Source organism: Lepisosteus platostomus, chromosome 3 (assembly GCF_059453375.1).
Source record: "Lepisosteus platostomus isolate fLepPlt1 chromosome 3, fLepPlt1.hap1, whole genome shotgun sequence".
Lineage (NCBI taxonomy): Eukaryota > Metazoa > Chordata > Actinopteri > Semionotiformes > Lepisosteidae > Lepisosteus > Lepisosteus platostomus.
Genome location: NC_142613.1, coordinates 1,531,174 through 1,552,246, shown reverse-complemented (window position 1 = coordinate 1,552,246; position 21,073 = coordinate 1,531,174). Strand labels below are relative to the sequence as shown.

The following is a 21,073-nucleotide window of genomic DNA, read 5'->3' as shown; positions in this document are numbered from 1 at the left end:
GACAGGTCAGAGATGCAAAGGTGCCATGTCTTATTCCTGGGGCAATTAACAAATAATAACCCAATTAATGTTTGTGATAAAATCATAAGATATTCGACATTTCCAGCCCTGGACAAAACTGCTAAATATTCTCATTTCAAATAATTGGTTTGATTAAGTTTAAAGAGGAAATGAAAGCCAGGAGAGTCTGCAAGCAATCGGGACTCATTTTTTACCTCCCAGCACAGATCCAATCCTGGATAGTTATTATGTACTTTGTTATACAGGAGACATGTTTTGCACAAAGGGTTGTGGGAGTGTGGAACAAGCTGTCCAGCCATGTTGTTAAAGCTGATACTCTGGCTTCTCTCGAGAAGTGGCCGGATGAGATCCCGGGATCAATTTGCTTCTACCTACTATATACGGACATTCTGATATCTGACAAACAAGACAGATTCATGCAAAATAGTTTGATAAAATATGATACATCTTCAATAAAACATGACTTAAAAAAGGGAACAATACCAAATAATAGATTGCAAAAAGTAGTCCATATGATAACATCATTATTTATGAAAAATAGTTCATAAAAGTCCCAGAAGCTTCGTAAAAACAATCCATATTCAAGAAAGGGCTCCTGTGCCACAGTCCAATATCATCAGTTTAGGGTTGAAAAAAATATTTTTTTCAGTGTCGTAAAAACGCATTTATGCAAATAAAAAATGGATAAAAAAAGCAAGACAAGCATCGACAGACCGACACGAGCAACTGCCCAGAGAGCTAGCAAGCGCTCAGCACACATTCGGCATGACCGGACCACGACCGGACCGTATTGGACAAGGGGAGCCCGCAAAAGACAGAGAGACCATCCCATGAGGACATTCTGAAGTTTAATTGTTGAATAAAAAAACACAAAACTCTTCATTATTCTAGTAAACCAGGGTATGGACCCCAGACGTACTACAGTAAAAAAAAGCAATCTAGTTTAAAGGCCAGTGAAGTCTTACTAACTCAGTTAAGATTCAGTGTAAGAATTCCACCGCAGGCTGAAACCACATCTAGCCAGTGTCTTCTAATGTGCCTGTACTGAAAAAGAAATCAGGAATAAGTGGTGGGGTCAATCTGAGATCATGAAGAAGAACAGGAATCTCACAGTGGTAGCCCAGTCGATATCGCGCAGGTCTATCACTCACCTAGAGTCCTCTGCTGGTATGTCAGGCTCCACGTAGTCTTCCTCTTTAGGATTCTGGACCTGCTCACCGTCACCCCCTTCTGGCGGCCCATCCATGGCGGCTCCCGAGTCCACCAGCGCCTCGGGCGGGGCGGTGACATCGTCATCCTCGATCTCAGGCTGGAGACCGGGCTCAGGGTCAGGGGTCACGCCGCCTGTCACACATTCAGAGGAGGATGCTGGAGCTTCGAAAACCCGCGTTCCTTTGAGAAGCAAACGCGCTTGGCGTGGAAGCGCGTACACCGTTGCACTGTAAGCGCACAGGCGACTGCGGTCTGCCTTACCGGTCACCGGGTGATCCCGTCCCGTCTCTCCTCTGTCTCTGGCGCCTGCAGGGGGTGGAGGGGCCTCCAGCGGCCCCTCGGCGACATCGTCGTAGTCGGTGAGAGACGAGTTGGAGGCGCGCAGGCCCCTCTCGACATCCGCGCCTGGCACCGGGGCTGGGAGCACAGAGGGATGGGGGTAAAGGCCGAGCCTTGACAAGCACACAGGGCCGAGGAGAGACGCCAGGGCCTCTCTCCCGTCCCTCACAGAGAGGGCGATGGAGCACAGCCAGTCTACTGACCGGTACGTCTCTGGCAGGTGGGAGGAAACTGGAGTCCCCAGAGAAAAGGCAACACGAATACAAGGGTAATCATGCAAACTCCACACAGAAGGTTCCCCAGCCCAGAATAGGTCCCTGGACCTCGGAGTCATCATCAATCACTTATAACTACACCATTGTCATGCCCAAAGAGATGACAAAATACTTTCAAGAAAGTACAATATTCGATGAAGCATAAACACCAACCAAGCAATTCAGTAACGCCTACCAGAAAACAGCATTCAATGAGCAGAGACAGGATTCACCTGATCTCCACAGTATACTGTATACTGAGACACCCTGCACAAGATACTCACAGACCAGGCTAACTACAAAAGGAAGTACCAAATAAGAATGAATTAAGTCATAACAGTTTGGTCAAAGTATCTATGGATAGAAGCAACTGAATTACCTTCTCCGTTTTTTGATCTACAAATGTTAGGAATCTGTCTAAATATATATACAGTATTAACTACAGTAAATGCTTGGTAGAAAATCAAAAGATGGAAATATTGATGTCAATTACAGTACAAGCAAACCACAGGGTAGACCTGTGTAAGTGCTTTCCATCTTCTCGTGGCAAGAAAAACAGAAAAGCCGAGAAAAAACAGTCTTTAAAATGAACCTTGTATCACGCTTCATCAACACTTGCCTCTGGATAAGGTGTATTTGCTTGTTCCAATCACTTGCAAAGCTGATGTCTCTGATCCTGGCCGAGGTTCTGAAGCACAGAAGACGGAGAGAGCAAATCAAGATATCAAAGTATGAAATTAACCTGCGTGACAAAAGGGCTCCCCTGTGACACACATGGTGAAAGCTCCTGTTGGACATGCAAGGAGTGTCCTGGGAAATACGGGGATCTGAGGGATCCAATCCTGCCTAGCACTGAAATTTAAAGAGAGGTTCTGACTGAGGAAAAGTTCCTAGAAAAGCTCCTGGAGGAGTCCGCATCAGACAAGAAACACAATTAATTGGTAGCAAAAGAAGTATCTTGAGCAAAAAAGTAAGTGCTTTCAAATGAAATGTTTCATCCTACAAAATCCATCATAAAAATACATACTTAAATAATTTATAGCAGACTGATACACATCAAAATGGATTCTTATCAGAACTGATTATATCCAAGCAGTTCTCCAATCAAAGAAGCAAGATGGTGACACTTCAAGTTGCTCACAAGAAGCTGCAGACACAAGCGAGGAACAATTGCTTGTGGAGCTCTTTTTGTGCACTGGGGACGGCTTCCGCACACTCACGTAAATCTTTCAGCATCACGTCTGTCGTGCCCGAGTCGTTGTCAGGGACTTCCTCATATTCAGAAACGCTGTCCGTAAAGACAGATCTTCTCTTTATTGAATGTCCTGGGAGAAGACAAGAGAGAGGGTTTTACCCGAGCTCCAGCCTGTGAGTGCCCTGTTTTTAAGGCAGAGAAAGGTGAAAGAATAACCTTTATTCCTGGTCCTCCTGTTCTTCCAGAACCAGGCTATCAGGATCCCTGCAGCTATGAGGATACCTAACCCCAGGAGCAATCCCACAATCAGAGACACGGGACTCTTCCCGGATTGTTTAGGAACATAGCCTGAAATCAGAAAAGGCAAAGAAGCACGTCTTTCCTCCGTTCTCTAACTGAATGATCATTAATAATGGCACGCGTCCCATGAAGACTCATCTGAGCTGCCTGTGTCATCGTTGAGGACTCCCTGACATTTCAGTCTGAGCAATCTGTTTTTCACGGGATGAAACGCCCTTCACCAGGCCGGCCGGCCAGAAGATCGGACCGAGTCGTACCTTGACAGTACACCACGCCACTGCCCGCCGCTTGGCACTTCCTACCACGAACGCAGTGTTTAATCAGCACGGCACCAGGGAGGCAGTCCAGGGAGGAGTTATGCACAGAGGCGTCCTGCACTTCCGTCTGTCCGAGATTTTGAGGCGGTCCGCAGTTCAGGTGCTGGCACAGCAGCTGGGCCTCTCTGGAGCCCCAGTTCAGCGGGCACACCCCTTCCCACTCACTCCTGTAGCGGACCAGAACCTTCCCCCCACACGTGCCGGAGACCTTCACCTCAACGCTGTCTGGAAAACGAGAGCACACAGAGCGGAGCGTTTCTCCCCGTGGCCTGGGCGCACGTTTTCACACGCCGTTCGAAATCCAGCCTGTGCAATCGGCCGCAGCGCCAGGACATGAAGAATACCGACAGACAGGGCCTGGCACTCAGCTACGGGCAGGAAGAGATACTCTGCTTGTCAAGCACCGTTGTTATGATCTTCTGCGCCTGGATGTGAGTTTATGTGACTTCAGTGCTTTTTATGTTTTATAGACAAATTTGCACAGTTGTGGACAATAACCTGTCTGTCCAACTACCTGTAACTGTGTGAGGAGCCTGTGATCTGCTCTTTCCGTTTCTGCTTGCCTACAGGCTGCACCCTTTCCAGTGTGAAACACGTTCATTGCACAGACGCCACATACAAGGGCAATGCAAGAAGCTCAAAGCACAACAGACCAGTGGCCACTGCCGGAGCAGACACTGACAGTACAACCATACGTCACACTATAATTCACACCTCGTTTGTTTTCCCTTTTCCTGGGACCAAATTTCTGTGGCTGGAGGAAATGTTTAGCCTAGAGTACTGGAAATAATTGTGGAAACAATTAGCCATAGATCATAGCTGCTCCTGTTGCCAGATCACAGTCCACCTGGGCTCTTCGGACAGTGCCAAGACAAGCAGTCCACGTGGGTGGACTGAGGGACTGTGGGAAGTGCCGCCAGAACAGCATTCCTCCTCAGTCCTCCAGCAGCTGTCCGTGACCGGAAGAACCGGCACATTCGTTACAAACCCAGGGGCTCAATAGTACTGTTCTGAACACAGTGCTCATTCGTTTCTCCATATTCTTTCTTGAAATGAGATCTGCCAGTGTTGACTGATATACAGTCACCTGCGTTACACACCTACCCAGTGCCCTGTGTGTCTAATTATTTCCCGCCCTGTTTCTTTGCCATCTGCCCTAGTAGTGTCCCTGAGGATATACCGCTCGGGGACAGCGAGACTCCGCGCCGGCAGGCCCTCACCCGCGCAGGCCACGGTCACGGCGCCCTCCACACACGACTGCACCCGCCCCGTCTTGCACTGCCACAGCGCCGACTCCTTGCCGCTGCAGATCACGCTGTAGCCCGGGGCGCGGAGCGGGGGGCGCGCGGGGGCTTCCTCGGGGACGGCGGCGCTGCACCGGAGCTCCTTGCAGAGGGTCGCGGCCTCCACGGCCCCCCAGGGGCGGCCGCACACCTGGCCGTCCGCGCCGATCCTCACCTCCCCCGAGCACCGGCTGTGCCGCTGCGCCAGCTGGGCCGTGACGTCACCTGCAAGGCCAGAGCCGCCGCTGAGCAACGTCGCACATCAGGCTTCCTGTGTCCTCCTGCTAGCCAGGGGGGGGCATCCGGCCCCTCCGCCTGCTGGGCAATAAGTCGCTAACTGACCCCAGGTCCCGGGCTTATTCAGGCCTAGCCAGGGCGGCGGCCCCCGCAGCATGGCCGGGTGAGCCTGTTCCACGCACCCGCAACTCTTCGTGTAAGGAGTTCCAAAACAGGAAATATTGTAACGCCTTATCATCTTCAGCATCCACTGTGGTCTATCAGATGCGCCACAGTGTTTGCCCCAAAGGACAAAGTGGGGCTATGCCTTTCTGTAACAGCATTCAGGGGCTGCTCATGCTGGTGGCATTTAAACCCCTTCCGAAGCATCAGTTTCATTTTAAAGAAGCAACGAGCGGAGCTGACAACAGGGTTCAGTTTTTCATATCTGATGAAATGGTGCAGTGAGAGGGTGCCTAACCATGGCTGAGGAACTGTTCAGCAAAAGGGACAAAGGTCCAGAGCTGGAGTCTCAGGGCAGAGTTTCCCCTGAATAACCCGTCCAGTTAAGCCACCTCCTAGACCAGTTAGGGCAAGGCAGTACTCCTGGCCTGTAATGCCTGTAATGCACATGCAAATGTATGCAAATCCAATACTTTGCCAGAAAAAAAACCCAACAAAATATAAATGTATATTCACATACGGCATGAGGTATTGTCGTCATTTTAACACATGAAGTGCTAACTAAAATGTTACCGAGCGCTTAGGCTGAACAGAAAGCCCGTGGCTTCTTAAACAGAAATACTGTAACTGCCGAGTCGCAGCGTTTTCCCAGTGTCGTGCATGCGTGTGTGCGGGCAGCGTGTACGAGTGGGCAACCGCCGCAGGGGCCGCCCCCTCACTTTGCTCTCCAGGGGGCGCAGCAGCGGGCCGGCAGCTACCTGAACACTCGACGAAGGCTTGAAGGTTCCCGGCGGCCCCGCTCGCCCTCGCCTCGCACTCCCACACGCTGGCGCTGCCTGCGGTCCTGCTGCAGTCGTAGCTGCTGTTCCACCACTGCCTCAGGTCGCTGGGGCTGTGCGAGAGGTTCCGGAAGGCCCCGCAGCCCAGCTGCTGGCACAGCGCCCCGGCCGCCGACTTGGTGAAGCGCTGGAGGCTGACGGGGTGCAGACCCGCGGCGTCCAGGACGAACAGCTCCCCCGAGCAGGCGCGGCTCCCGGTGAACAGCATCCTTCTCCAGCCTCTCGGGGAAACAAGGCAAGGCAAGGAGTTCAGGGGAACTCACCGGAGAAGGGAGGAGAGCGGCAGCGCGGTTTTCAAAGGCGGGGAAGGGGAGGCGACACGCCGGCACATCCCGTAGAAAGTTCCCGAACGGGAGGAGGTCACTCGGCCCGTCTAAGCCCTATCTGACCGTCCAGCTGGCGTGGCGAGGGGTGGGTCTCAGTCAGGACACACGTACCCCGCTTCCTTCACGAAACAGCTGGACGAGATCTGACTACGCCCGGGCAAGCGGGCCCGTTGGCGGAATGGCTCCTCTTGTTTGCAAACTTTCTTAGGTTCTTAACGACACTTTCCAGTATTAATATCGGGGGGGAAGAGACCCAGTCTCACCGGAGCACCGGAGGCCCGCCAGATTACATGATTGGAGTTCCGGGCCGAAGGTGCAGTCGGACAGGCGGCCGGCGGACTCTTTGCACTTGACGCTCTCCATCCCTTTGCCGTGGACCGGCAGGTAGGTGGCGACGGTCCCGTTCACGTCGGGCTTGCCGCAGCCCAGCTCCTTGCAGATGGTTCTCAGCTCCTTGTTATTCAGAGTAGAGGAGCACACCGGCCGCCAGCCCCCGGAGTGGTACACCTGCACCTGGCCCGAGCACTGGTCCCTGGCGTCCAGCAGGCGCGCCTTCACGCTTTCTGGGGTGGACACGGGGAACACAGGACGCGCGTCCTCGTCATCGCCCGTGGTGACGTGCTAACAGAGGCGAGCGGTAAGGGAAATACGCCGCGGACACGCGGTGACAGCAGGCGGCCCTGCCGGAGATCACGAGAAGACACGGAGGTGCCAGGAAGGCGAGTGACGCAGCGCAGCCTCTCAGTAAAGCACGGGGGCGCCGCGCTCTAAATCGGGGTGTCCAGGGGGGCAGAATTTCTCCCCCGGTGCTTTAACACCAACACAACGGCCTGCTTAAAAAGCTCGGCTCGGGAGTGGGCAGATCGTCGCTAGCCCTCACTTATACTTAGACACCCGAGAGGAATGAAGACTTCGTTAAGTAATAATTGGATTTGTAGTTTATTTCACAAGGCAGTTACACGTTCACTTCCTGGAATGAAGAGGGTGAGTGATTTGTGCTTGAAGAATAATTGATCACGGACTTCCCTGAGGTTAGATCCTAACGAATGTGATAAACTCCATCGGCGCTTTTGAAACTAGGGCGCGCACACCAACTAGGGGTGTGAGACACATTTTTTTTTAAAGGTAAATCATCAAAAACACAATCGCTAAAATTAGTTCAGCGATTTTTGATCGGAGGCGCATATTTTAAGATCCACTCGGGTGCAGGCGGCAGTAAAGGTTGAGATCCCATCTGGCATGAAGCTCCTAGCTGAGGGAGAGCCAGTCTAGCTGAGAGGGTAAGAGCTCTATACACTAATTTACTGAGATCAGTTTCAGTAGTTGGGTCAGGTCCTAATGACTGTGATAGAGTATCTGGAGTGACTCTCCAAGTTCAGGGAGTTCCAGTCTAGCTGTGACGTTTAGGCTGCCCAACTTTTTTTTCCCTGCAAGTGCGAGCCATGACAAACGCTTTCAAGCTGCTGAGGAGGAAAGAAAAAAAAGCAGAATCGCGCAGCGGAGCGACGAAGGTGTGGCAGTTACTTGCGCAGACCACGAAGGCGGGCTCGGTTCTGTACTGGGTGTCAGTGTTCAGCACGAAGCCGCACTGGCCCAGAACCGTCTCCTGGCCGGTGCAGTGGACGCTCTTCACCAGAACCTGGTCCTGCCGCGAGGGGGGATTCACCGGATTCATCGCCTTCCCGCAGTTCAGCTCCTGGCAGACCAGCTCCGCCTGCTCGCTCTTCCAGACCTCTCGGCTGACGACGCCGCAGGTCCCGCTCAGACACACCGTCACGGCGCCCGAGCACTGCTCCTCCAGCTTCACGGTTATCGGACCTGCAAGGCGACACCCTGCGTGAGCCGCTGCTTTCTCGGACTCTGGTCCAGAAAACGGGACAACAGCCGGAATCCTAGCGCCAGGATGCAAGGCGGACGCACCGCCACCGAATCGAGTTGGACGTACCGCTTGCGGGTCACGTCTGCAACACTAAGGGGTTCAAGTATGAACTAAGACAGACACCGTTCCTGGAAAACACAGGCACCACAACTGAAATGTTCAAAGTTTTATACACTCGCAGTGAAGATGTTTACTTAAAAAAACAAATCTTGAAAACTTTTTTTTAACATAAATTACATAAATAGTATATATCCAGATTTATTTTAAGTGAAGACCCGGAAAGCCATTTGTGAGGCAAGACATTTACTGGGCGCAAACTAGGCGAGGTGCCCACAGAGTTCTGGGTTCTAATCCAGCCTAGGTTTGAGCTCACACATCTCTAGTCCAGAGCCCCAGTCTGCACTCCACCCTGCTGAGTCGTGACATTTCGCATTCTTGTTAAAACTTGCCATTGGCTCAAAATATATTTAATGGCATGCAGGTATAAAATAATAATAGTTCAGGTGGGGAGCTGCGTCAGCATACAAACAGTAGGCTGCAAAGGGAGAAGTAACAGGTTTATTTATTGCTGAAAAGAGAGAAAACACAAGAAGAACGAAGAAGGCTCCACAGCCAAAACGTTTTCTCTTTTTTCTCTTTTCAGCATGGAAAAAAACAATTACGTTATCCGAAAATAATAATAGTAAGGACTCCAGTTAGTGTTGGTTGCTTTCCAGCAATGTTTCATGTTACATTGATAACTCAGTCGTTCTTGATTACAACCAAGGTACCCATTAGCAGTGGCTCCAACCCCACTGTTTAATCCAGAAAGAGCTCAGCCATGGCTGGGAACAGGCGTGTGAAGGAGACTCTACCTGAGCAGCTGAGGAAGGCAGCGAAGCCTGTGTTTGTGGCCACGGGGGTCGAGGGGCAGTCGAACAGTGTCGTCTCGTTGGAGGAGCAGGTGTACCTCTTTGTCCAAAGGCTCCTGCTGCCGTTGGGCCTGCGCTCAAAAGCAGTGGGCTTCCCACAATGCAGCTGCCTGCACACCACAGCGGCGGCTGCCTCTTCCCAGAATTCCCCGCTGAGCCACCAGGTCTCGTTAGGGCCACGGACAGACACAAGCCCCGAGCAGGGGCCGGGACCCCCCTCCAGCTGCACGCTTCTGTGATCTGTTCAGAAGAAAGAAGGCTGAGCTGGACGCTGCTCTCCTTTTTAACAGCCATTTTTCCCGGTGCTGGAAGAAGTACAGTACTCTCTGTTCAGATATAATAGGGTGAAAAGGTCTTCCCAGTTTACTGAACATTCGCTCAGTCCAGTAAAGCAGCAGGGAGTATGAACATAGGAACAGGTACAAAGGAGAAGAGGCCATTCGACTCATATTAAATACTGCTGTAATAGAGTACTATTTCTGTATTATAATACAGTATGGTAATGTCTGTGTTATTAGTTTTTTTCTATATTGTAGTATACTAATATAATACAGTATAATAATATGTCTGTATTATAACACAGTCTAGTGTCTGTATCATGATATAGTTTTACTATGTTGTAATATCTCTGTATTATTGTATAGTAATATGCCTGTATTACAATACAGTATAGATCGTCCGCATTACAACATCTTTTTTGTTGCAACTTCTACATTAAGATTTTAAAGAAACAGCTCAACAAGTTTGGTAATCCAGTGTTCCAACTGAACGCGATCAATTCGTATTGTCGTATGTAACCTTAACAGGTGCATGTTGTTCTGGAATGGAGAAAGATGAACTACTGGTTTCGGCCGGGGGGTGAAATGTTGGCTCAGAGTCAAACACCGTGAACGGACTCAACAGGAGTGACGTGCCTGTGCAGATGACGTTAATGATATCCTCTTTTGTTCTCTGCTTCTTTGTTATGCACTGGACCAAGGTCTTGTGTTTTTTCGAGCAGCTCAGTGTCTTTGGAAAGACGGACACCCCCCCTCTGCTGAAGATGTTGGTGTTGGACGAGTAGCCCGCGCCACAGCTCAGATCCCCGCACACCCTGTCCGAGTCCAGGGACGTCCAGCCCTCTGCGGCCGCACCCATCCACTGGCCGTCGTATGAGATCTCCACCCGGCCGGCGCAGCGCCCCGTCCCGTCGGCCAGTCGCACCTTCACGCTGTCTGCGGAAATAACCCACACGCGACTGTAAACCCAGAACACGCATCTTCAGTCTGGAGGAACGTGAGAGTTTGAAAACACAGGCATTTTCCAAAACATTTTTCGGGTCGCGCGTCCTAACAGGAATTTTGAGAGGGTGGACGAGTTCGTGAGCAGTGAGTTACAATACGTTGCTTGCTTCTCCACAACGGAAGACACATGTGATCATCCGCTTATAATGATGGTTCTAGCAACTCCATATATTTCTCCATAACTCCAAACATATTTATGATATAGCGGGATGCAGAAATAAAATCCTACTGTAGCTGCGCCGAACTGTCCCGTGCACGATTGTGCATTTGATTACAGGGTCATAGCGCCATCTTGTGGGAAGAACCCGTCACACCTTTCAATGCTTTTATGTAAGTCAAGGGGACAATCCAAAGCTACATGTTTTCAAAGGAGACGGGGCCCAAGGTGACCCGATACAGTTCAAGACGACGTTTAAGAGTACGAGAGGATACAGAAAGGTTACAAATGAGAGGACGCCTTCAGCCGGTCTCACACATCTGGAGGATCATGGCAAATTTATCCCACCCATACCTCATCCAGCAATTTCTTAATCATAAGGATGCTTGAGAGAAGCCAGGGTATGGGCCTCATCTGCACGACTGAGCGGCTTGCTCCACGCTCCCACAACCCTCTGGGTAAGAGAGAGCCTCCTGTTCTCAGTTCTAAATGCACCTTTTAGGATCCTGAATACCTGAATCAGTGCCTCCCAGGGTCTTCCCTGTTCGAGCCATGCATGTCTAAGTACACGTGGCCAGTACAGTGAAACTGCGAATGGCTCATTAAAAGCTTCAGGTCCTTCAAGCTGTCGGTGTCAGCAGTTCTTTCCTGGGGGTGTATCTGGGTGCTCTTCCCTGGACAACTTCCAGAGAAGCAGTATCTTGTAGCGACCAAACTCGCACACAGTATTCTCAAATGAAGTCTTCCTAGTAGACTGACCAGTTTCAATGTAACAGCTTCTGATTTGAGTTCTACACTGTACACTATATATCCTAACATAAGAAAATTACAGGGGGGGGGTCTCATTTAGTTTTTTGAAGTATTCTAGTTCACTTCTGCAGCAACAAGAGTGAAACACCAACCACAGGACACGAGTGGAAGCTGTATGGAAACGCACCGAAAGCAGACAGCAGGTGACACGTCTTTACACAAAGGGTGGTGGGAGTGTGGAACAAGCCGCCCAGCCATGTTGCTGAAGTGGATTCCCTGGCTCCTTTCAAGAAACAGCTGGATGAGATTCCGGGATCAATTGATTAACATTGATCTGGTCCACCACTTTGGCCAAACTGGATGGGCTGAACAGCCTCCTTTTGTACAGTAGGTCTGCGGGTCTCGGGTTCGTCAGGATGTGCTCTGAGTGTGTGGGCTCACGGTGAAGTAATACCCACCAGCACAAACCACTCGGGCTTCGCTGCAGGGCTGGAGTTTGTGGTGTTTGGCCAGGCAGTGCCACAGAGAGGACTCTTTGCCCTTGCACTGCACTCTGTCCACCCAGCCAGCTGTGTTCCAGCTGCCCGAGGAGACCGAGACCAGCTCACCGCAGCCCAGCTCCCTGCACACCACCTTCCCATCTTCCTCGTCCCATTCGTTGGCACACACTGCCCCCTCCTGGCCGGCTCTGGCAACACGCACTGACCCATAGCAATCGTTGCTGTGACCTAGCAATATCTTCACTGTGTCTGCAAGAATAAATCACTTTAATTATTTCTATTTCTATTCATCCGGGCTCAGCCCCTATGTAAATATGCAAGAGCACTGATGTTGATTATCTGCACACTGGCATGTTCCAGTCTTCAAAAATAACCTCTTCCTACAGTATTTTCTCATTCCACTCTCTCCAGTTAGAAGATTAGGCAAGAAACGCACGTTTTCCACAAAACAATTCTAAAATGCAGAGCAAGGTCAGTGTTGCAGGATACCCAGGAATTATCGCCATTCATCTGTCACGGCACTGCTTCACCCCTGCTGTCGAAATGTCTCAGGCTGGGAGGTGGACTTTGAGGCAGCAAGAAACTGCACACAGATGAAGAGTTAAGCCTGAGTTCAGCCTGTTCAGCACACCCCTATGTGAGCGCATCAGATAAGGAAATAGAAACTGAACTGCCGTACCTGAGCAATTGAGGCCAACTTTCTTCGAGTTGCCGGTGGTCACAAACATGCCGTTACTCCCACAGTGCATTTTTTCACAGATCTTGGCCGGGTTGCTCAGGTTCATACCATCCCTGACCTCCAGACTCCCATGGCAAGCATCAGTACCATTAACCACACGCAGTGGGACATGATCTGCACCACAACCACAAGAACACTGAACTTTAGAGGTGCAAAGAAAGACATATGCTCGTTAAAAAAAAACTTAATCAGAGCTCTTAGTCAGAGCTGACCGTCACCCAGAAAGAAGTCAAGAATCTGCAATTCTTAAACTGAAATCGGCAGATTTAGCTACCTACAGAGAGGGAGGCAGGAGTCAATGCTGACCGCTGGTCATGGACAGGAGGTTTAAGAGAGCTGTTGAATGACATTGATTGACTCCTTCAGGAACTAGCCTCAGAATGGCAGCTGCCCAGCTGGGAAAGAGTCGGGCATTTCCAGCAGTCCTGCACCACCTGAGATTGTCTTCTCCCCAGTTTGTCGTGTTTGTGTACTGAGCCACAACAGAACCTATTAGTTTCTGTGGTGAACACTGTACCACTGTAGGCAACCCTCTCATTCAAAACGATCTTGGCACTCAGTGACACGAACACGAATAGAATTTCTCCTGCGAGCTAGTCGGATTGGCCCCACTGGTCTATTGACCCTCAAATATAACGAGCATAAAACAAAGGTTGTTAGAACAAGGATCTGAAGGTGCTTGAGTGGGGACGTGTGTCAGTGTGTGCGTTGACTTCAAAGGGACAAGTAAAAGTTAACCCCATGCTGAGAAGTACAAAGAAGAAGCACATTTGGGCTGTTGAGCCTCCTTCGGGTGTGTTCATGATAGTATGATAATCTTGATGACACATCTGAACAAGGCTCAACATTGCTTCCTCTGTCAACTTTTCAGAAATGATTTAAAGTCGTCAGTTTTCTTTTCTCCACTCATGGAGTTCCTTACTGAAGTCTGGGAGGAAGGTTAGATCCTAATCCCTCTTACTCTTCTGCTTCCCTACATTCATTTATCTCACCCTCAGGTTTTCCCTCGGCGTATCTCCCTGGCACCCTCCCAACATCCCACCTGCACCCCTGCAGCAGCTCCCTGGCTCATTCCTCGGGAAAGTGAGGAAGGTTCTGGTCAGGCTCCCGATCTCTCAGCTACGATTCCTACACCAAATAACCCCTCAAGGACTTGTCCTTCTATTGCATTCATCAGGACCTTACCCAGCTACTGAAGCCCTGAAAGGATACTCTGATAAGGAAAAGGTTTGCAATTGCTCTGGCTGAAATTTCTAGACCGGAAAGACAGGGAGAACAGCTCCCACCTGAGCAGACGACGCTGGTGGCCGCTGGGGAGGTGCAGGGCTTGCCCGTGATGTTGTGGGCACACTGCCAGAAGTACTGCTCATCGCCCATGCAGTTCAGGGAGAGGAGCTCCACGCCATCGCTGGGGAACATCTCGCCCTTGTAGAAGGCAATCTTATTCCCGCAGCCCAGCTCCCTACACACCACGTCTGCTTCCTTCGCACCTGCGCCCACAAGGACATGAAGTAACGAACACGATGACCTACACATTGCATGTGAGAGAAAGACACTTGATGGCTCCTGCTGTCTGAGGGAGAGGTACAGTGTACAGTGCATGATGTGGCTGGAAACAGTGCAGTGTTTATTTGTGGTCACTAAAATAACAGTGCGAAGTTGCCTTAGCAGAATCTTGCACAACCCCGTGTGCTTATCCATCTTACAAGCAGAGGAGGTGCCTCAGATCTGGACAAGTTCAGTCTGTCTGCGATTACGGGAAATGAGTCCCTTTCCGGGCTCGATCTGCTGCCGGTGTCAGATCTGCTGACCGGAGTGTCCGACGTGTGATGATGAGTGATGAGTGACGAAGAGGGCCAGGGTGTCGTGTTGGCCCAGTGTGGGGGCGCCGGTGCTCACCCCAGGAGTCTTCACACACACTGGCTCTCCTGCCCCCGTGATCCAGCTGCACGGTGCCAGCACAGCGATCCCCTCCGTGAGCCAGACTCAGCACGACCCGCCCTGGGAGGGACAAGGAACGCCATTCTCATGAGCAGGAGGAGGAGGATGAAGAAGAACAGGATGGTGTGGGATTTTCTCTATGGGATGTCTCTGTGTGAGATTTGCCAGGTGTGCAAGGTTTTCTTGTGTGAAGGACATGTTGTACAGACACCTGTTGTTTTCACAAAAAAGGTAGGCTGGATAAGCATACTGTTGTCTTGTATATGGCAGTCTGTAGGCAGGATCAGAGGTGAACTCTAAATACCTTGATAATAAAATATGCGCTTCTTCAATGCCATGTTGGGTGAAAAGAGGTGTTTTAAAGTACAAAAGGATGTTTGTAAATGATGATGGTAAGAAAATCAGATAGGGAGAAGATCACTCGGTAATTCTGATCTCTGGGAGGCCTACTCATTAGAGATACACTTCTTCCAGATCTTGCACAGATCACTGAACTGTGCTTGTTTCTGCACAATGATGATGCAGCTACAAAAGAGCTCAGTCTACAAGCAGTCCAGCTCTGAGAAACTAACTGTGAGTTAATAGTAAGCTGTCAGAGATACTACTTAATATCAATTCTCATTAACCTGCTGGGACAGTATGTAACATCACTTGTCACATAAAAGCATTGTGTCAGTCAATATTTAAGAGGTGTTGTATAAAGAACCCAAAATGTAATTTTCAGACCAGAAGAGTGATTGGGCCACTTCAGATTATGCATAGTAAAATAATAAATTAAGATATACAATAAAGCAAAAAGGGTGCCTTCCTATTCATCACTTCAAAAATGAGACGTTTGAACATTGAACATTTTACAACTGAAAGTCTGCAAAAAACCCATACAGGTCACAAAATATGTAATAGTTATTGTCACATTTCATAGTACTGAGTGGCTGGATATCCCTTCTGTCGTTACTCATCTGACTGTGCTTTTATCCAAATTAATTATCCGCTGTACCCATTTACGCAGCTGGGTGTGTTACTGGCACAATCAGAGAGGAGGGAACAGCAGCACTGCTCCACCCTGGCTGTGAATCCACAAGCTCCCTGTTAGACAGTACCTGCAGAGCCCTGTTGTTCTTGCAGCCAACAGCAGAAAACACTGTGCCCTCCCTGCACCTGGAGCCAGCCAGCTCCCTCCTCATGCTCTAACCACAGACACACCTCGCCACAAACTTCATCAAGCAAAACACAGGGAGCTAGATCCCTAAACCCTGAAAAGTGTGCAAATAAAGTGTTAAAAACACTACAAAATGCTTTAGTGGACAATGTTTGGGGAGGAATGAGGAGGAATGAGTAATGACCATCAACAGTACCTACATCTTGGTCAAATTGTCAAATGTCGGCTCGTGTTATTAAGACCTGTGTTGCTCAGAATAGTGAATAATCATGCTGGGAAAAGACACGGTCTTCTAAAACTTCAGAAAATTCTTCAGACAGCCAAGAGTACAAATCCATCAGCTCATCTACTTTTTTTGGTTTTTAATGTTAGAAGCTAACTGGCTCAAGAATCTCATCCAGCTGCTTCCTGGAAAAAAAAAAAAAAACAGGGTATCGGCATCAACAACATGGCTGGGCAGCTCGTTCCACACTCCCGCCAGCCTTGGTGTATAGAAGCGTCACCCGCTGTCTGTTTTTAGTGCTCTTCCGCGCGGCTTGCACTCTTGTCCTGTGGTTGGTGTTTCGCTGTTGTTGCTGCAGAAGTAAACTAGAAGACTTCAAAAAACGAACTCGGATCCCCCTGCAATCTTCTTAGGTTAGTATATATCGTTTAAAGTGTAGAATTCAAATCCGTGTGCAGACTGCCTGTTGCCCAGAGAGCAGGGTCAAAAGCAATTGGCTAAAGCCCTGGGCCTGTCTGGGAGAGGGAGGTCCTCACCTGAGCACTCGACGTTGACATGGTGGCTCTCAACATCGCAGGTGACCATGCCCCACCCGGAGAAACTGCAGTTCCACAGGTGGCGCTCGCGTCCTGTGCAGTTCACTTCGTTCATCCAGACCCTCTTGGTGTGGTGGGGGAATTTCTTGATGGTGGACTGACGGACAGGCTGCCCGCACTCCAGGCTCTGGCACACCACGGCGCTGTTCACCTCCGACCACTTGTCGTTGCAGACGACGCCCCACTCGCCTTTGTGGAAGACCTCCAGGCGGCCCACGCAGGGCTTGTCTCCGCCGTGGAGGCGCAGCCTTTGCGCCTCTGCTGGGGGGCAGAGGATCACTGCTATTGGGGCCGAACTGACGGCGCAGAACCCGGGCCAGCGACGGGCTCTGGTCTAGCTGCGGCACCGGGCCAGCGTGCTGCACAGGTTCGGACTTCTAAACAATATCAACGACTATCTAGAAAAATACTTACCGAGTCTCTCCGGCTCACCTGCTTGGTCACCTTACAGTGCAGCGGATAAGAAAGCAAGCAGGGGGGAGCGTTCACCTCCTAACACGCAACCTGATCTGCTTTTTTTCTTACAGAAAGTTTTAACTGGGGGGGGGGGGGGGTAGGGTTTTTTCTGAACCTCTGTTTTAATTTGTGATAAATTTACTTTTTTAGACCATAAGAATAACCAGGATATTCGCGATTTCAAAACGTTTCGTTAACTTCAAACAACACTTTTCGCATGTTCTGCTCCAAGAACAGTCCGGCGTGACAGAACACCACACGCCTTTCCCACGCGCTATATTTGGGGAGACGCTGGACCTCGTTTTCAAACAGCGGTCCCACAGGCTCTTGGTGGAAAATACTGTATCTGAAGTGTGCAAGCACCTTCGCACAGAAAGGCGGTTCGCCACAGTCTCCAGCCGTTATCAGGCAGGAGGCCGGTTCTCGCTTCGCGTCAGGAAACGAACTCCGATGCTGAGATTAAGCTCCCTCGCTCGCTCTCCGCAGACTCAGGCGTAAGCTAAACCACAGGCCACCAGCAAGAAGAGAACTTAAAACTGAAGACCGTGATCTCTCTGCACTACTAACAGAAAGATAAAAAGAAGTACGTTTCATAAGAGGAAAGCAAACCTCGTAGAACTGCACATTGATATGCCCAGATCTCCTCTGCGGACATCACAGTGTGATGTGAATTTGTATTTATTTGAAAAAGAAAACTCCGAATCTGTTACCATTTCCCTGGACTCCGGGGGTTATCGACACTAAAATGACATCTCCGTGTTGATGTTTGAATTTAACGCACCTCTGGACCATTGTATGTGGACACAATCATCGTATAACATCGAGTTACTTTTGCAACGTCATTTATTAAAGTTACCAGTTGCTTATGTCAATGGTTACACAATGTTCAGGGAAATCATTTTTAAAAAGTCTTCAGCGACAGTGATCTGTGTAGTGGGTGTGAAATGAAACGTGAGAAGTGTGACTTTGCCTCGTAAAAGCAACAGCATACTTATTGGAAAAGAAGAGTGCAAAGTGTGCAGAGCCTTTGCAGATCATGAATTAAAACAGTTCGGCAGTGGCGTGATTTTTAAAGTAATTTCAGGCTTGCGTGCATCACCCAAACCGTCTTCTCTGCTTCAGTGATTTCTGCACGCTGCAGCTCAGAACTGCAGCCTTTCTTAGAGAGCCTGCAATGGAGAGCCCACACTACACGAGCCTGTAATCCTGTGGGAAAATGACCCGATCACAAGCAAGCTTGAACTCATCCCTATTCTAACCCCTTCATCCGATTCCAGGCTGTGGGGGAGCCAGAGCCGATCCCAACAAGGAATGGGCACAAGGCAGGGAACATCCTGGACAGGAGGTCAGTGTGTCGCAGGGCACACACACACCGAGGCCAGTGTGAAGCTGATTAACAGCCCTGTATGTCTGGACTATGGGGGGGAAACTCACACGAACACGGGAGGGACATGCAAACTCTGACGATGGAGTTCTAGATTCGAAAAAAAGGTGTATTTTATTTTTTGGCTTGTAAAAAAGCAATATGGGATGTACGTTAATTCGAATAACGTAAGACATCAATTAATAATATATTAATTTTGTGTTAATTAAATGTGCTAAGACATGTTAATGTATATATTATGTGTAAGTGCTCCCATGACCGTCCAAACACCTAAAAGTTAATAAACTTATATTATATCAACCACATCATTTTAATTCCTCTACATTTGTTGACAGGAAAGAGAGTTTTTATTCGAAAAAACAACCAAATCGCATCTTCTTCCTCCTCTGATCACCTCTGAAGTAGCGAATACGGTCAAAAGGTTCTACAAATGTTCCTCGCCTGTCTTCTTGGCCCATCACAAGGCGAAGCAGTCAGTGCCCTGAGAGTTTCCTTTCCCATAGACAGGTAGTGTGAGCACTACAGAGCCCAGAACTAGGATTTAAGTAAGGGACTGTTTTATATGTGTTGAAATACTCATTTCCTATTAGCAGTGTCCTCCATGAAAGAGCACTCTCTTCTTTTGATAGTGATGTGTCTTTATGAACAGGGAAATAGGGGCAGATTCTTAATTGCTGAGCTCCCATTTTAAAGAGAAATCTAGTCCAGGGTGGCTATTAGATGACACCCAGATTCCCTGGTCCTTACACGGTATTTTGGTCACTGTTTTGTAAATATCTTTAAATACTAGTGGTGAACATTGTATGTGTCCTACTGTGTAGCCTAATAAAAATGGTAAATATTTAGTTACCCAGTTATTACTGTGTTACCATGCTGTGCTGAAGAAACAAAGAAAACAAGAGTTGTGTGAGCTAAAAGCTAACTTTTATAACTTACTGGCATGGCGAGTTGGTCAATCAGGACCTGGTATTGATAGGAATTGGGTGGATTTTCTTATTTATCATTTTAACCTCAAGAGTTTATTCAACTCTTCACCATACCCCGTACTGTAATACAATAAGTTATAATAAAAAAAATTAAATTATTGAGACACAGGGAGGAAATACTATTTTTTGACCAGACATGGAAAAATAAACTAGCCTTTCCATTGTAAAAGTCTGCCTTATTTATTTCTTAAATTATAAAATTGTAATAACATTAAATATATTTATATATAATATATTAGAATATATTTCTAGTCATTTTTATATACATAAATGTGTTTTCAATAGTTTTTTAATAATATTCACTAATTTATTCCCTATTACAGTTTTGTTTGTTAAGAATTTCCACACTGTCTTCAATACCTCTCTAAACTGAACACTCTACCATCTTAATTAGCAGTACATGTCATTTCTAGCACATTAAATAGTTCGTAATACACAGTTCCAATTCAGATGTGTATAACTTTAATGATATGTGGGAGTAGGCATAGTGATATTGTTATATATTGTGTACGTACAGTATTTACCTTCCTTTCTAAATTTCTCCCTTCTGCATTTGGAAATAGCCTTAAAAGAGATTAATACATGTACAGTACATGTACGATTGTTTGGAACCACTGTTCTAAGAACGGTGGTTTCTGTTTTAAAAAAAAAACAAAAAAGGAATTTACTCACGAAAACAGCACAAGCAATGTAGAGAAATACAGATTCTAATTTTTTTATCACCTTAGAATCATTTAAAAGAATTTCAAGAAAGTTCTGTATGACTAAAAGATTTTTTGAAGAAATGTTGGACTAATTTATATCAATACATTTCTCAAAAATGAATAAATGTTTTCAGTTCCCTACGCGAGCATTTTATAACAGTTTTTTTTGTTCTTTCAGTTTAATAAATTTTTTTTCACTGTATCTGCTTTATTATATAGTTCATAACTTTGCACGTACAATTGCCCGTATTATTAAACTGTATAATTAATCAGTGGAATTAAAAAAAAAACCCTTCAGGCCAAATCACAGCAAACTCTCCAGATACTTTTATAATATAATATCAAACAGTGAATTCCTGAATCAGTTCATTGATCACCAAAATTACAGAAAAATGCTTTCTTTTGAAAACGGCATATTGCTCATTATCTAATTGTTTGCAGAGACTGTGAAGTATCAAATCATCTCTGTTATTCGTTCAGGAAACAGTAGTCATATTATAAGTTCAAAACACAAAGGTCCTCTGAAATATTTTGGATCATTTAATCTAGAGGCAGTATTCGGACAATGTTATCTAACAATCTGACTTGGTTTAAAAGAGAGGGCTGGAGAAATAAATAGCACCACTTGCCTGAGACAGTCCATAGCCACAGGAAAGCTGAGAGACGCCAACCCAAAAAGGATTCTGGGAACCGCATGGAGCGCAGCAGGGAGCTGTAGGATCGAGAAGTCTGCAGGTTGAAAATGAACGGCCTTTCCCAGCGTCCACTTTATAGGACTCTCAAAGCCCTTCTCTGTTCTTCGTTTACCATTTAAGGTGAGGGAGCGCAGACAGCTACCGTGAGTAGACCAATCGCATTCGCCGTGCGTGTGGCAATGCCTCTACAGCAGCTCTTCACCACACTGACTTCACCTGTTTTTT

General features: G+C 48.1%; 1 protein-coding gene across 2 annotated transcripts; it reads right to left on the bottom strand.

The window, feature by feature from the left end:
- Positions 1 to 852: 852 nt before the first annotated feature.
- Positions 853 to 20,958, bottom strand: LOC148674019 (scavenger receptor cysteine-rich type 1 protein M130). Of its 2 annotated transcripts, none has more exons than XM_088623726.1 (19): positions 20,783 to 20,958; positions 16,564 to 16,881; positions 14,604 to 14,705; positions 13,991 to 14,194; positions 12,645 to 12,818; positions 11,924 to 12,214; positions 10,190 to 10,489; positions 9,219 to 9,515; positions 8,010 to 8,303; positions 6,749 to 7,048; positions 6,079 to 6,378; positions 4,859 to 5,146; positions 3,579 to 3,863; positions 3,238 to 3,369; positions 3,047 to 3,151; positions 2,446 to 2,514; positions 1,495 to 1,650; positions 1,173 to 1,365; positions 853 to 1,060 (listed from the first exon to the last, which is right to left on the bottom strand). In XM_088623726.1, exons 1-19 carry the CDS (start codon positions 20,847 to 20,849, stop codon positions 991 to 993), a joined length of 3,945 nt encoding a protein of 1,314 aa, XP_088479852.1. In that variant the 5' UTR covers positions 20,850 to 20,958; the 3' UTR covers positions 853 to 990. The 2 variants fall into 2 exon arrangements, with proteins under 2 accessions (XP_088479852.1, XP_088479853.1); XM_088623727.1 differs by having other exon boundaries at positions 853 to 1,065; positions 20,783 to 20,956.
- Positions 20,959 to 21,073: the final 115 nt, after the last annotated feature.